We start from the raw sequence: 16,552 nt of genomic DNA on the forward strand, positions 1-16,552 counted from the left end.
TTACATTTATAATTAAAAAATCTAGAAGAGATCATGTAGCAACGTTTTTATAATAATTTTTTTGCATATTTGAGTTATAATTAATTAGTTATAAACAATTTTTGATTTCATGTTGCAATATTAAATATCGTAGCATCTTTTCCCGTAGAAAATAATATGAAATCCCCAAAAAAACGAAATTCTCTGTGCTTACAAATGGCCGAATAGCGCCAATCCATGCAGTGGCACAATGCCCAAGCTATTTATGCATATTACCCACTCAGAAGTTCTACCACTTATTTTATTCAAGATACATTGATGTAACTTATGATACAAGAAATTTACCACGAGCTGCACAACGATTATCGACATGCAACTGCCTGTCGGTAATTTGGCGAAGAGTTCGAATGTTTTGTCACTGCATGAATTGGCGCTATTCAGACGTTTGAAAGTAACAGAAAATCCATGCCGGAGTTTACATTAGTTTTTATGAGAAAAACGGTACGAATCAATTGTTCTCATATTCAAGATTGAAACCAAACTGAAAACCTTTCATAGCTAACTATAACTGAAATATATATAATATATATAATATATAATATATATACATGTATATATAACAATATAATATAATATAATTAATTATATAATTATGGATAATTATTATATATAATATAATATAAAAATTATTTTATAACTTTACAAAAAATTTAATGCGATTCAAGGATAACATCAATAGTATAATAAAAATTATAATATAAAAGTATAATAAAAATCTTAGCAATTAATTTCATCACATTAGTTGCTGTTTAAATAATTTTCTGAGCGGACTGTTTGAAATAGAGTTACAACAGATTTTATTTATTAAATTGTTTTATTGTGCGATTCTCATGCAATCAGTACACGCGACCTCTTATCGGGATATAATGTCGTATATCAATATTCGTATATAAGAACATGGTCACAGCCACATATTGCTAACAGGACCTAAACCCTGCTAATTTCACTTAACGATATAAGGTACTGAGAATTACATAAAGCGAGAGAGTGTCAGTCAATGGATTTTTTTTGCAAGAATCACCGTCAGAAAAGCCTTCCGATTTAATGACGGGATTACAGACTGATTCAGAACTCCACGTCCATTCGTTTACCTTAGCTTACGGAATATTTATGAATTTTTATATCGATGAAAGAATACAAATATTCTTGAACTTCGCGCAGTCCTAGGCCAGCTTCGTAATTTTTGCGTTCCAAAGTTCGTTGATAAGGATCACCAGCAAATCAGTAATCGCGTGCTCGTCGAATCTCGCATTAAGCACAGTTTCCCGAAATTCCAAGTTTCTAGCCATTGCATTTTCAATCGAATTTTTCAATGTTCAACATCACTCGGAAATCTCGAAAGTAGAGGTGAAAAGAGGGTTGGGAAACTTATATCCCAAATAATAGACAGTCGATGACCCCGTGGATCAACTTCACTTTGATCCATACTTTGAGTTCGAATAGTTTCGATCGTCCGACGGTCACATGCTTCCGAACGCTTTACGACCCCTCGTGACGGACAGCGAGACAATGACGACACTTAAAACAAAGAAGACTAGTCCGAAGAAGGCGGTTACAGCTCTGCACCATTGTCGCTTCCGTTTCGCTTTCGCGATCGCTCGGCCCAGTCTCTCGGCTCGAGACACGTCCAGCGTGAAGTCCAAGTCACCGGCGAAACCGCGGAACCGATTGTCCCAGTTGCTTTTGCCGGAAGGGACCACTATACCCTCGCTGGACGAACCGCCGTCACTGCACTCCAGCTGCTGAAACATCGGTTTTGACGCCTTGGTTACAGTGACATTGGGAAGATACGTTTATATTGCAGAGCATTTATATTATATTATATTATATTATATTATATTATATTATATTATATTATATTATATTATATTATATTATATTATATTATATTATATTATATTATATTATATTATATTATATTATATTATATTATATTATATTATATTATATTATATTATTATATTTATATTATACTGCAGAGCTGGCAAGAAGACCATCTGAAAGAGCCTGATTGATTTTTAAACCTTAGCGCTCCGAAGGCTCCGCTACGGAGATATTTGTCATTTGTTCCGTAACTCCGAAGGCTCCGCTGCGGAGCCAAACGTTTTTAGCATACGTTATCGTCGGCGTTAGTAATTGTTATCTGTAGTTAAAACGTGTCAAGTCTGTAGCATTACGATTAAACCATTTTTTAAAAATAAATATTACGATGAGAATTTAGAGCCGAGTGATACCGAAGACGTATTTGATTTTGAAGAGTTAAAAGACATTGTGGAAAACAATGTTGGTAATGATTCTGACACTTCGAGTGGTAGTAGCGAAATTATACTACCAAAGAGACGAAGAATGAGAATTATTGAAAGCGAAAGCGAAGATCCGTTACAAGACTTGGATGAATGGCGTGATGTTACGGAAGAATTACATTTTCCAGATAGAATACCTTTTAGTGTATTGCCACAGGTCATTGGACCACAAGTTCTTATAAACATTGAACAGCTGATACAATATTTTAAATTATTTTTCACGGACGAATTGGTAAATGAAATTATAAAGGAAACCAACAGTTACTCAGAAAATGTTCTAAACTTGAGAGAAATATCTAGTAACTCTATTTGGCAAAGCGAATACTGTGACACTTGTCCAAGTAAACCCAGAATGCACATGGGAGATTGTTACCAAAGATATCACACCATGGTGAATTACAAAATTTAAAATTTATCTTTTATTTACGATAGGAAAATGTATATTTATAAAATAAATAAAATATCAAATGCATTCGCACAAGGACGTGTAATCTTTTCCACTCAAAACAAGACTTCCTTTATCTCAGGCGCTCCGCTCCAAAAATGTGTCGGAGTTGCTGGTAGGCAGTACAGTAATGTCTTCCTTACTGACGCTCAGATTGTCCACTAAAATGGATAATTTGGGAAGAGGAGGCACGATTATTCGAGTCTCGCGGCTCGTTTTTATAATTGTAGACAATTTATAACTATAAAAATAAACCGCAAGGCTCGAATAATCGTGTCTCCACTTCCCAAATTGTCCATTTTTGTGGTCAATCTGGGCGTCAATTAGAGAGACATTACTGTACTCGAGAAACGCGCGGAGCGCTAAGAGTTAACAATAAAGTTTTATTACCAACTGTGCATAGTATCGTTTTGTGTGCGAAAATGTCGATCGCAATCAACCGTGAAACTTACACGTAGAAAAATAATGACGGGCCAAGAGCAACCCGGACAAGGAAAACAACTCGAAGGAATACTATTATATCGATGCAACGTCCATTATTTTTACGTAGACTCAGCGTTCGATGGTCGGGTACCGATCCGACTTCCGGTACCGCGGTTTCACTCACCGTTGCGTATTCTGGTTCACCGTGGCCGAGTTTGTTACGGTTCTCCTTTTCCCCGTTCAATCCGATCGTCTCTTTCGCGTCCTGCCCGATCCTGCGATTCGCATAAGCGTTTATCACCGCCTGGCGGTTCGGTCTGCTCGAATTACAGTTGCAGCTGATTACGCGGAACCCGGAAAAAGGCTCGGTCGGATCGTTTTGCACAGCTTTACCCTGAACGTCCTTCTGGAACACCGGGGACGCGATCCCTTTCTTATCGGCAGCGTTCCCGACTCCGGTTTCCTCGTCGCCCTTCGACGAAGACGAGGACGACGACAGGAACCTGTGGTACGTGTGCTCGCAGGTGCACAGGGACGTGTACCAGCCAGGGTTGTGCAGGTAGAAGTGCCTGGTGTTCGTGTACAACTTCGAGTTCACCGGATTGATCCTCGACGAGCTGGTTCGGTTCCCACAACTGAACAGGGAGGAGTTTTTGTCGCCGAGCAGCGTCTTCCCGGGTAGAAAAGACGAGTTCTGATGGTACACGTACTCGTAGATGCCGCCCTTCAAGCCGATCCCTTGGGTGACCTTCTGCGAGATGCTTTGCAAAATCTCCTCCGGCGTCATCGCCGTCTCCCCTTCTATCACAGAGTTTAGAGTTTGGGACAAATCGAGGAGGATCTCGTGCGCCGTCGTGCCGGCCGTTTTCTCGTAGTCCCGGTCGCAGTGCGAGTACGCGTACGCGCAACCACATCCGCAACAGGCGTACAGTGCTGAAATATTTTCACATTATCGTCAAGATGTTGGAGCGCGAGATTTCTTTGTCCTTTTTTTATTAGGTTGAAAACTATGAAACGGGCGTTTTTGGTTAGTTCCGTCAGTTCGTGCGGTACATACAGGGTGTTCCAAAAATGTCTCACAATGCGGAAATGGCGGGTTCCTCGGATCATTTGAAGCAACTTCTTCCTTCACAAAAATGTTCTCCGAGGCACCGTTAACGAGTTATTAATGAAAAACAGTCATCAATAAGAATGGAGTACGGCTGACGCGACCAACCAGTGCACGAAGCTCAGTTCCGCTCATTGGCTCGGTCGCCTCGCGCCAGCTGAGCTGGGATTCGACCGCTCGACCGCTGGCGCCGTTGGCTCGGCCGGCTCGCGCCAGCTGAGCTCGCCTCACATTGGTCACCGTTTTTCGTTAATAACTCGTTAATGGTGCCTCGGAGAACATTTTTGTAAAGGAAAAAGTTGCTTCAAACGACCCGAGGAACTCGCCACTTTCGGATTGCGAGACATTTTTGGGACACCCTGTATAAGTCCAATTTTTTTACTTTTGTTTATTGCACGCAGATGTTTCAACACAGCCGTATGGCTAGTTCCTAGCTTAGTCCCAAGTTTACGAATAGTTGTGTCCGGATCGGATTCCACAGTCGTCCTTAATTCCTCGTTATCAATATGGACCGGGTGGTCTTCCTCGAGGCTCATCGACGATGCTCAAATTGCCAGAACGAAATTTTTCGAACCAATATCGAGCATTCTTTTTTCATTGGTGGATCCGTCTCCGAGAGCTTGATTAATGTTTCTCGAAGCTTGAGCTGCGCTATGATTCAATTTGAACTCGTACAAAAAGAAAAGTAGATGTAAATCGCGTTTTGTTTCCATCTGGATATTTCGGAGAAATATAAAATAAAAATGGAACACAAGCATGAAAAAATTTTACAAAGTAAGTAAGAAGAATACCTTTAAAATTTATAAATAAAAATATCGAGCGCACGTTGCGAATGAACCTCTCTCTCTCTCTCAGTCGCAGTTGTACACAGACTGATCAAAAACGCCCGTTTCATAGTTTTCAACCTAATAGTTTCATATATGCTATTTACCATCGTATTCGGGAGTCTCGTCGGTCTGGCAGAGTTCACGCAGGCCGGGAAACGCGGAGGGCCAGATGGGTCGCGGGATCGCCTCGCTCTCGTGGATCACGGCGAGACCGCCGCCGAACTGGTCCTTTATCGACAACGGAACGGTTCGGAAGAAGGCCTGGCCAGGAACAGCCGACGCGTAGCAGGAGTACGAGCCGGCGGACAACGGCGGCGAGTGGCTGGAGTAGCCGGAACTGGTCGACGTCCGGCAGCATCTTCTCGAATTGTTCCTCGTGGTGGTCGTTGCCGCCGACGAGCCGGCCACGAATCGCGAGACCTCGGCGTCTATCGAGTCAGGCTCTATCCTGCGTGCGAACGGACAGTGTCGTTAGAATCCGATCTACGCTATGAAAGTGGACGGTGCAAGTTCGCTCGACTAAGAGGCAGGCTATTGCTGAAACCGCGTTCGCATTGAATTTTACGGTCCGCTGGCGAGGAACGGTCTTTACCATTCCGCCTCGTGCAGCTCGGTTCTCGGCACCGCGTACAGGCTGTCGGGATTGCAGCCGTACCGCTCGTTCGGTAGGTGTAAGGCCAGCTTTGCGCCATCGCCGTCTGTTCTGGGGCTGTTCTGGTTCCCAGCTGGAACTGCCAAGGCCGTTGCGATCGCGGCACTGGAACAGAATTTCTTGCGTTCCAGCATCCCCTGATACGGTCCAACGGTATCACCTATGACCAATCACCAATTCGTCACAGTCGAAGCTACCATCGCGAGTCTCCATGCTCCTCCAATCGGGCTAACCGTGCTAACCGTGTTCCCTACATAGCCGCATAATCTATGTATATTCCGATCGTACAGCACGTTCCCAAAACCCGTGGAAACGTACCCCGATGGTTCGTGGTTAACGAGGATGCTACCACCGCATGGATTAGACGCTGGCTCGTCCAGGGCTAACAACCACCGCTGCATACTCTATCCTAGTGCCTGACAGCTGACCAACGCTGCACGCTGTCGTCATTCTCTCCCTTGGCTCCCTTGGTTCACGATCAACGTCGACATCTCATCGTTCCTCTTTGCATTCCTCGTTAAGCGACAGCCCTCCTGAAAATGCAAAACAAAGTCCCGATGTAATACGTACGTAAATACAACGTAGACATAACGTATTAGGTTCGGGAATAAGTTCGTAGCGTTTCTATATTTTCTTTTATTTTACAACGATCTTTTGCTGTTTTACAAAGTGTATAATATTCATTCGATAGAGCTCTTTCTGCTCTACAAAACTGTGCTGATCGTCTTGTTGAGTAATTTAATTTTTTATTACTTTCGAGGCTTAGAAATGGAATATCCAGGTAGGTGAAAAGCAACATTTTCGACACCCTCTCCTCTTCGCTTTTCATCGAGGCCAAAAAGCTGCCGAAGCAGTCCGGGACATTTGCAACGTATACGGAGAAGGTGTCGTAGGCGAGTCTACAGCACGGAGATGGTTCGCGAAGTTCAAAAATTGCGATTTTGACGTCGACGACACGCCCCGCAGCGGAAGACCTTCTGAATTCGACGAAGAGCGTCTCGAAGCACTTTTGAAGGAGGACGGTCATTCAAACGAGTCGTGAATTGGCCGAAAAAATGAACCGCGATCATAAAACGATTCTCAATCATCTTTATTCAATGGGATTTGCCGAAAAAATTGGGAGCCTGGGTGCCTCGCGAGCTTAACGAAAACAACGAAGAAAATAGTCTTTGATAAAAACGCTACGAACTTATTCCCCAACTCGATAGATATCAAATGTCGGGCGTGTACGCGTTGACCAAAATCGAAACGCACTGTGCGCGCAACACCGAACGAATATGCGTTTCTCGGGCCTAAGTGGTTTACATGGGTTGGCGGAGAAACGACCGATCGTAAAGGACGTTCGGTGTCCTTTTCGGAAACGGTTTCGTTCTCGTAACCGTGTTAGCGCCGAGCCACGGATATCTGCATACGCGCGTATTTTTGGATTCCTGATCGACGATCAACCTGGATTCCTCGGGACGCTCGAGTACCGGTCTTCGTGTGCCCCTCTTCGCCTCTCATGTTTTCCACCCCACCTTTGTCTTCGCGCGAACTTATAGGTGTCGTAATCGTGAACGTCTGCACAATATCGCGCCCGGTAATCGAGCGAGATCATTGTATTCTCGACTTGTCGCTGGTCCCTTCTTCCATATTCAGGACTAACCTTTAGCGTGGCGCAATCGAAACGACGATCCGGCCACCCGATCATCGTCCTCTCTTTGCATGTTAGCCGCTGAAGAATCGTCGATTCGACCCGCGAGGCTAAGTTGCGTGTTTCACGGTTGGGACCGTTTTTCAGAATTCTGTGAACATTTTCTCGAGCAAGAACAGTAATGTCTCCCTAACCGATGCTCAGATTGTGCAGAAAAATGGACAATTTGGAAAGAGGAAATACGATTATTCGTGTTTTGCTTCTCGGTTCGCCGGTCCAAAACGTTCGGGGATCCCTCGATTTCCCGTTGATTCTGCTATTTTTCATCCTATCGTTTCGTTCGCGCCGGATTTCATTCGAGATTAGTTTATTATCATAGAACAGCGCGAAGCATCTGTACGTATCGTTTCATCGCAAGTAGGCACATCGAATTAAGCTCTCGATAATCAGACGAAAATCTGTACGCACAGCCTATTGTATTCCATTTCATTGTACGGACTATCCGCTTTGGTAAAACGGTTCTACGAACTCTGCGAAGTCGTGAACTTGTTTTCAACGATCGCAACGATCGTTGCCCCGTTACTTTAGGGCAACCGCGAACAGAGCAAAGCTAAAATTATATGACGCCTCCATTTACGTTCGTCGTTCCCTTCTACTATGGTCGGAGCGCTGCATTGTACACATTGAACAACTCTACCTGTACCTGTACATATACGCACGGTGATCGTTTGAAATTCGCGGTCGTAATCAAAATGAATTATTTACGAGCTTCTGGTAAAGCGAGTACAGTAATGTCTCCCTAACTGACGCTCAGGTTGTGCACAAAAATGGACTATTCGGGAAGAGGAGATACTATTATTCGAGCCTTGCAGCTCGTTTTTATAATTGTTGACAATTCGTAAGTATATAAACAAACCGCAAGGCTCGAATAATCGTATCTCCTCTTCCCAAATTGTCCAATCTTCTGCACAATCTAAGTGTCAATCACGGAGAATTTATTGTAGAGTAATGTCTCTGTAATTGACGCTCGGATTGTCCACTAAAATGGATAATTCGAGAAGAGGAGACACGATTATTCGAGCCCCGCGGCTCGTTTTTATAATTGTGGACCATTTATAACTATACAAATAAACCGCGAGGCTCGAATAATCGTATCTCCTCTTCCCAAATTCGCCATTTTTGTGGACAAACCGAGCGTCAATTAGAGAAACATCGCTGTACATTACTCTCGGACAGACAAATCGTCTCGAGACTGCAACTCTACCGAGAGAGATGAAAACAGAAAAAAGGATTAGCGAGCCAGGGTCTCGATCAGCGGCTACTCCTGACATCATCGAACGGGTTCGACGGACACGTCCGAGAAGAAGGATTGTCGGCATTGATTCATTATCGCCCGCGCGGCTTTCGCAAGAATTTATTAAGCGACCGTTTCGTCACTCTAACGCCGCGGCGGCGCCTTTCGTTTTCACCCAGCGGCCCGTTCCATGGATTTGTAATTCTAATTTCACGGTTAGGCTCCAACGAACGCTGGATAACATCCGCGGCCTGACCGCGTCGCGATTTTTCTCACCCCAAAAAGGAAACTACGCCGGGAAGATCGACCGATTTATCGATCGGTTGGACCCCGTCGGGTCTTCCCTGGCAGATATATATTCGTCGGACGAGCCGTTTAGTATTGATGCGGTGGATGATCCATGTTTCAAGGTCGCTTTCACATTCGTCATGTTCACGTAAGAAATTGGACAACGTGGAACGAGTATTACGTTATTCAGGACATTCCACGTCGCCGCGGCAGGAATGTAGGGTAATGTTATATTTCTGTAATGTAACGCCGGTTAAAGGAGCCATCGAGATCGGTATCTCGCCGCGGGATCGCAGCTAAACGTGGCCGTAAAACGTTCGCGGACGGTTTAATTTCGACTAGCCGGTTACGATTGCTATTGAAAGCTGAACATTCAAGTTCTCGAGTCAGTAATCACGGTAATAACTCTATTCGCCGCGTATCGGTGATCCTTGTCCCGAGTCCGAACGTCTCCTAATCTGCAATCCTAATCGAACAAGTCCGTGCATGCGGGGGACGCCACCCCTACACGAACCATTGCGCTTCGAACTTCGTGTAGAAAATTATGAACTCTGCACAGTATTAATCCTTAACGGTCCAATGCCGTACACGCGGCAGAGATCGATAAAGCCGTAGAATCTGGCAGGAAACATCGGAAGGATAGGCACGATCGTTTCGATGAAAATATATCAACGAAGTTTTATTTTCTAAAAAATGAATATCTCTTCTCTATATTCGATACAAAAATTTTCAGTAAAAAATTTCTCTTTGTCTGAAAGAACAGTCCGGACTTGGCAGTGTGTAAACTGGAAATAAATAGTTTTGGCCCCCCTAAGGGTTAAATATTATACACAACGCGCTACTAAATATTCCCTATATATAATATAAGGATATATTATATTATAATATTTATATATTATATTATTATATAATATTTTTTTATTATTTATATAAATTATTTATATTATATATAAATATATTATAATATATATTATATATAATATTATAATATAAATATATAAATTTATATAAATATATTTATTCCTTCGGGAACGAAATTATCTGACCGCGGTCCTACATACTACAACCAGCAACCAGGAAAGGGACGTCGACGATGAAAGGATTAACTTTGTGCTGAAACTTTATGAAACACGATTCTCAGTGGCGAGTACAAGTTCTGCGAGTACGAAGGCTGTCGGTGGCAGCCGCGTGGCAAATTCTGGAGGGAGGGCGATCGAAGAGGGTTGTAAACAGAGCTAAGGAGAAGTAGAAGTAGAAGAAGAAGAAGAAGAAGATGATGATAAAGAAGACGAAGAAGTCGAAGAGAAGGAGAGACGGGCCGCGCGCAGCCGCCGAGGTGACTCGTAAGCGGGCAGGAGAGCGGTGGTCGGCACGCAGGACGCACGACGCACGACACACGATGTGCCAAAGTAGCCTGTTTACTTCACGAGTTACAGGTACTCCAATTACCTAGTACCATTGGATCAGCGGCGCAGGCCGTAGCGCCCCGGCACTCCGCATTCCGTCACCTCTTGCACCACTTGCGCGCCACCACTTTCACGTGGCTACGTCGTCGCCGCCGCCGCCGCCGCTCCAACGATCTTCACGTATTACACACGGTTGCACCCTGGAATGTCGATTGACGTTACAAAAGTCCTGTGCTTGGAGAAGAATGCGACTGGCGACTCGCGACTCGCGCGATCGGTCAGAAGATCGATATCACGCGGATATACCACGGCTCTGCCGGATTAAGCCGACGGCGTAGGAAACCCGTGGCGGCGGCTGCGGGGTTGCGCAACCGCGACGGTGGTTTTTCTCGAGCGTTGCCGAGGGAAAATGAATTTGACGAATCGACCGGATTGAAACCGGCAAGAAACAAACCGGACGGGGGGCAGACAGGGAAGAGAACCTATCGTGCAATCAATTAGATTCTGCCGGTGTAATCCGTAATCCGTTTCAAGAACGTCGCGTAACTTTTAAACGATTTCGAACGTAACCGCGGCTAGATTCCTCTTCTTCGATCACGGTTTAATTATCGATCGGAACGGCCCGCACGGGTACCGCGGAGGTACGTATACCTTCCAACGCGCGATTCTGCCTCTTCCCGCTTTCTCTGCCGATTTATGTCTTCGAACCGTTTTCTCGAGTTTGCTTCCTTTTTTAATCGCTGCCCGTTCCTTTCTAAATGGTTTCGCAACGCCAAATTCAACGGGCGCGATCGTAGGCAAACGCTCGTTGATCTTCTTCTATCGCAGTGGAGATCGTTCCAGTGATTAACCCTTTGCACTCGAGTGGTGACTCCGAGGCACCATTAAAATTGTTACATCACGTTTCATCATCGTTTTTATATTATAAAATTAATTAATAATAATAATAAAATAATAATAAATAATATATATAAATAATAATAATAATAATAATATAAATAAATAAATAATAATAATAATAATAATATAAATAAATAAATAATAATAATAATAATAATAAATTAATTAATAGATTATAGATTGAAAAATTGTTAAAAGTCCAGTTGTTGTATGAATCACAAGACTAAATTTCATACGCATAAAATGCACTTTATCATATAAAATGGAAATACCGTAAGTCGGGGAAATTAATTTAGATTTACAGTTAAAATTGCTTCGAGTGCAAAGGGTTAAGATCGACGATTTTACACGATACGGTAATGTCTCTCTAATTGACGCCCAGATTACGCACAAAAATGGACAATTTGGGAAGAGGAGATACGATTATTCGAGCCCTGCGGTTTATTTTTATAGTTATAAATGATCCACGATCATAAAAACGAAGCCGCAAGGCTCGAATAATCGTGTCTCCTCTTCCCAAATTGTCCATTTTAGCGGACAATCTGTGCGTCAGTAAGGGAGACATTACTGTATCTTGCAATTGCTTCGGCGCTTTCGTATCCCAGCTGCCAAGGATGCGACGATTTAGTCGACGATACTTTCCCCCGACCATCCTGAATCTCGCTAACGGGTGGAAACTCGCGTTCGCGACGAGAGTGAATTTTTTTTACGACGGAGAAAGAGAACTGTGTCAGCCGCGTACGGCCGATACGGCGGGTCGGGATGCTTTCGCGATTGCGAGAATTTCTGAAAATTAGAGAGGAGGGACACGCGCGGGGCTAGGAGAATAGAAACCTGTTGCGCCGAATCGAGAAAGAAAGAAAGAAAGAAGAGGCGGCCGCGTAGAAACTTTTATCTTATAGGGAAGATCGTGCGGGAACGGTCCACGAAACGGAGCCGCGAAAAATATTTGACTCCGCGGACTTTCACTCGCACTCATTCAGGGCCGTCCCATGAAAACACACCGCCCCACGCCTCGAAAAATAAAATGCCCGGCTCGGCCCGATCCAGCTCGGCTCCTCGGCACGGCCCGGATCGGGCACGGTCTCGAAAAAAGAAACGGGCTCGTTGCGAACTACGACCGTGCAAGAGCTATCCGAAAAAGATTCCCATGGTCACTTTCACGCCATCGAAAGCGCCGCGCGTAATTTCTAATCGACTGGACGCCAACCTCCCCTTCCACCGAGTGCGTCGACACCTCCGGGGGTTTGCGAATGGTGTCACAGCGGAGGACTGGTCTTTTTCGTGCGAATAAAACTTGTCCAACGAAATCCCCGCGTTCGAGAGAACGGCTCTCCGAGGCTGTACAGCGAAATTCGAAAGAAACTAGTTGTTACTATACTTTCGTGTTCGGATTTCTAAGATTTAGAAATCCTGGATGAGCCGAAAGTCTCGGCGAAATTATGAATCGGAGATCCGATCTTCGATGCGGCAACAACGAGAGCACGAGGCTGGAGGGAACATCCGTTGGTCCGTTCATTAGAATACGAAATCAATGTTGAGGTCGGCGAAATGTAGGGCACGGATCCATGGGACCCGAACAGGAATTTTCTTCGAGAGCCGCAAGAAAGGCAAAACAGCCCGGGGCGAGGAGCAACTTTCATGCATGCAGATTCACGTTTCGGTACGGTCCTCGGAACAGGTATACGCATACACGTGTACAGGTACACGTACGTGTACAATATACATATACCGACACGTCCCGGTCATGTACGATCAGGGGGGCGATATTAAGCTTTTCTTTTCCTCCGGAGAAAGTACAAAAATAACAATTGCTTCGCGGCAATGAGCCGTGTCTCCATATTCATCGGGCCCCGTCCGTGGATTACGTCAGCTCTTCGGCCAGTACTCGTACGTGCGTCGACGGACAACGCGCGAATCGTTATTCCGTGACAGTGCGGATCGTTTAGCTATCGGCCGATTCTATTATTTACGACTACGTGCGCCTGATAAAAATCGGTTTAACGGCCAGAGAGATTGGAGACCGTGACGCAACCTGCCGTCGATTCTATCGTTTATGGCTCGGTGACTGATAAAAACCGGTTCGCCGGTCCAAAACGTTCGGGGATCTCCTCGATTTCCCATTGATTCTACGATTTTTTCATCCTATCGTTTCGTTCGCGCCGGATTTCATTCGAGATTAGTTTATTATTATAGAACAGCGCGAAGCATCTGTACGTATCGTTTCATCGCAAGTAGGCACATCGAATTAAGCTCTCGATATTCAGACGAAAATCTGTACGCACAGCCTATTGTATTCCATTTCATTGTACGGACTATCCGCTTTGGTAAAACGGTTCTACGAACTCTGCGAAGTCGTGAACTTGTTTTCAACGATCGCAACGATCGTTGCCCCGTTACTTTAGGGCAACCGCGAACAGAGCAAAGCTAAAATTATATGACGCCTCCATTTACGTTCGTCGTTCCCTTCTACTATGGTCGGAGCGCTGCATTGTACACATTGAACAACTCTACCTGTACCTGTACATATACGCACGGTGATCGTTTGAAATTCGCGGTCGTAATCAAAATGAATTATTTACGAGCTTCTGGTAAAGCGAGTACAGTAATGTCTCCCTAACTGACGCTCAGGTTGTGCACAAAAATGGACAATTCGGGAAGAGGAGATACGATTATTCGAGCCTTGCAGCTCGTTTTTATAATTGTTCACAATTCGTAAGTATATAAACAAACCGCAAGGCTCGAATAATCGTATCTCCTCTTCCCAAATTGTCCAATCTTCTGTACAATCTAAGTGTCAATTACGGAGAATTTATTGTAGAGTAATGTCTCTGTAATTGACGCTCGGATTGTCCACTAAAATGGATAATTCGGGAAGAGGAGATACGATTATTCGAGTTTCGCGGCTCGTTTTTATAATCGTGGACCATTTATAACTATAAAAATAAACCGCGAGGATCGAATAATCGTATCTCCTCTTCCCAAATTGTCCAATCTTCTGCACAATCTAAGTGTCAATCACGGAGAATTTTTTGTAGAGTAATGTCTCTCTAATTGACGCTCGGATCGTCCACTAAAATGGACGATTTGGGAAGAGGAGACACGATTATTCGAGTCTCGCGGCTCGTTTTTATAATTGTGGACCATTTATAACTATAAAAATAAACCGCGAGGCTCGAATAATCGTATCTCCTCTTCCCAAATTGTCGATTTTTGCGGTCAATCTGAGCGTCAATTACAGAGACATTACTGTACCCTTAGAAAAAGAAGGGTCGTTTTACACGATCGAACTCTCATTAATTGAACTAACGCTGGCATCTCTGTCTTCATAGTTCGTTGTGATAGTCGATGGCCAGTTGATCCGGTGGCGAAGAGACGTGACCACCGATCGAAGTTACGAAAAAAAAACGGAGATCAACAGATCACGAAAGCGAACGACCAGGATTCCTTCGGAGGACGCGCACGGTGGTTGAGAAAGATCGACTGGTGGACAGACCCTGACTTTTCGACCCGCTGCACGATGACTCGTGGACCATTGATCGTCTCATGTTCTTGTATCCTCGTCCTTCGACTCTAACATATGGCCATCCTGTCAAGACTCACTCCGTTTCGTAACCCTCGTCACCGCGGAGGGTCGCACGACGTAATCCCGTGCTTTTGCTCTTCGATCAAATATTTTCAACGACTTTTCTTCACTATTCGACATTTACCATTTGTCACGACTGTTTAGTCACGAGATCGGACGGGACCATCCCGTTTGTTTCGACGGAATCGAGATCTTGTTAAGGGAGATCTCTGCGGGATTTATTCCCACGTTATAAAATCATGCGTTTTCCTAATTTATAGAAACTCGACATTCCTGGTACGAAGGAAACAACAGCAGGAAATGTGGATTACCATCGATCCACGATCCCAAGGTAATAATAAACTAATAATGCAATTCTTTAGTGTCTCACAGACTTCGAGTCTGTGATTATCGTGATTAGAGATGCGATCGGTTTAGTTAACGAGATCGGAGCCGAAGGATTCAAATCGATCGCCGCGATTATTTTTCTTTTTTTCACCCTTTTAGATCCAGCGAACTTTCATAAAACTCGGTTTCACGACTCGAATGTTGAATCGCAACGAAATTGAATGATCAGCCCTGACGTCCCGATTTCTGAACGAGTCTTCTCTGATTTGTTTGTTACGCGGCAACCGAGGGGCCAGATACTTTCCGAGGCTGCTGAAGTTGGAGAGTGCACTTGATTTAACCAAATACGTAACTGCACTGTTACCGTAATACCAGATTAACTTTTTGCGGTGGTCCGTGAACCGCGTGATCGATACAAAACATTGCGAACGACAGAGGCGTTTCGCTCTCCTTAGTTTTATCGATGCTTTCACGCTTTTTCGCATCGTTTTAACTCTCGGGAGATCGAACGCGCCGTCTCGATCTGCCTCGTTCGCGCGTCTGTTACGCGTCTGTCTCGTTGTACCTTTTTTTTTGTTCTATTATCCTTTACCGAGGACAGCGGGACGAAATAATCAGGATGAAACAGTCGGAAGTCTTTGGTGCATTTCAACGACTGAAGCCAAAAAAAAGAGTGCGAATATTGTCCTCTGAAAATCGAGAGTTTACTTTGTCGAATCGGGGTTGGAACGCTCGGACTGAACGAGGCGCGTCCTGAAGATAATGAGTCAGGTGCAACGCACCTGAGAAAGCAATCGGAAGAATGAGTAAACGCGTTGATTATACAGGACGTCGTCGCGTACGACGCCGATGCGGGTGCCGTCCCGGTGGAACAAACAAATTCACTAAAAGATGCGGGAGTTAAATACCTTGGTCCTTTATCGTTGTCTGTTCCAATCGTAATTGACACCGTGTACGGAGGAAGCTGAGTGCTCGGAGACGAAAACTTTCACGCGCGTGCCAGTGCGACCGTTACACTCGTGCGATCTTGCACTCGCGGACGCCCAAAGGAAACTGAAAGTCCCGTTTCGTCGCCCCATCATAGCGTAAACACGATCGGACTCATTCAAATCCTCACACGCGCTATGTCTTCTCGATAAAGTCGTAAATCTTTTTTTAGAACGGCTTTCAAATCTTCTGCTCATAACCAAATTCCTTCTTCTCGCTATTTATTATTTTGTATTTTTTCCCCGTCGTTTACTTGCCATTGTTTATGATACGTATTTTGAATTTTTAGTTCTACTATCCGGTCGCCCCTGTTCCAATATTCTTCCTGTATTGT

At 44.4% G+C, this 16,552-nt stretch overlaps 1 protein-coding gene across 5 annotated transcripts; it reads right to left on the reverse strand.

The window, feature by feature from the left end:
- Positions 1 to 834: 834 nt before the first annotated feature.
- Positions 835 to 16,290, reverse strand: LOC117229099 (uncharacterized). Of its 5 annotated transcripts, none has more exons than XM_033485259.2 (6): positions 16,140 to 16,290; positions 6,116 to 6,330; positions 5,738 to 5,902; positions 5,250 to 5,593; positions 3,395 to 4,143; positions 835 to 1,778 (listed from the first exon to the last, which is right to left on the reverse strand). In XM_033485259.2, exons 2-6 carry the CDS (start codon positions 6,196 to 6,198, stop codon positions 1,500 to 1,502), a joined length of 1,620 nt encoding a protein of 539 aa, XP_033341150.1. In that variant the 5' UTR covers positions 6,199 to 6,330; positions 16,140 to 16,290; the 3' UTR covers positions 835 to 1,499. The 5 variants fall into 5 exon arrangements, with proteins under 5 accessions (XP_033341150.1, XP_033341147.1, XP_033341152.1 ...); XM_033485256.2 differs by having other exon boundaries at positions 835 to 1,781; XM_033485261.2 differs by having other exon boundaries at positions 835 to 1,781; positions 5,738 to 5,957.
- Between the last annotated feature and the right edge of the window lie 262 nt (positions 16,291 to 16,552).

Source organism: Megalopta genalis, chromosome 7 (genome assembly GCF_051020955.1).
Source record: "Megalopta genalis isolate 19385.01 chromosome 7, iyMegGena1_principal, whole genome shotgun sequence".
In the NCBI taxonomy this organism is placed as follows: Eukaryota; Metazoa; Arthropoda; class Insecta; order Hymenoptera; family Halictidae; genus Megalopta; species Megalopta genalis.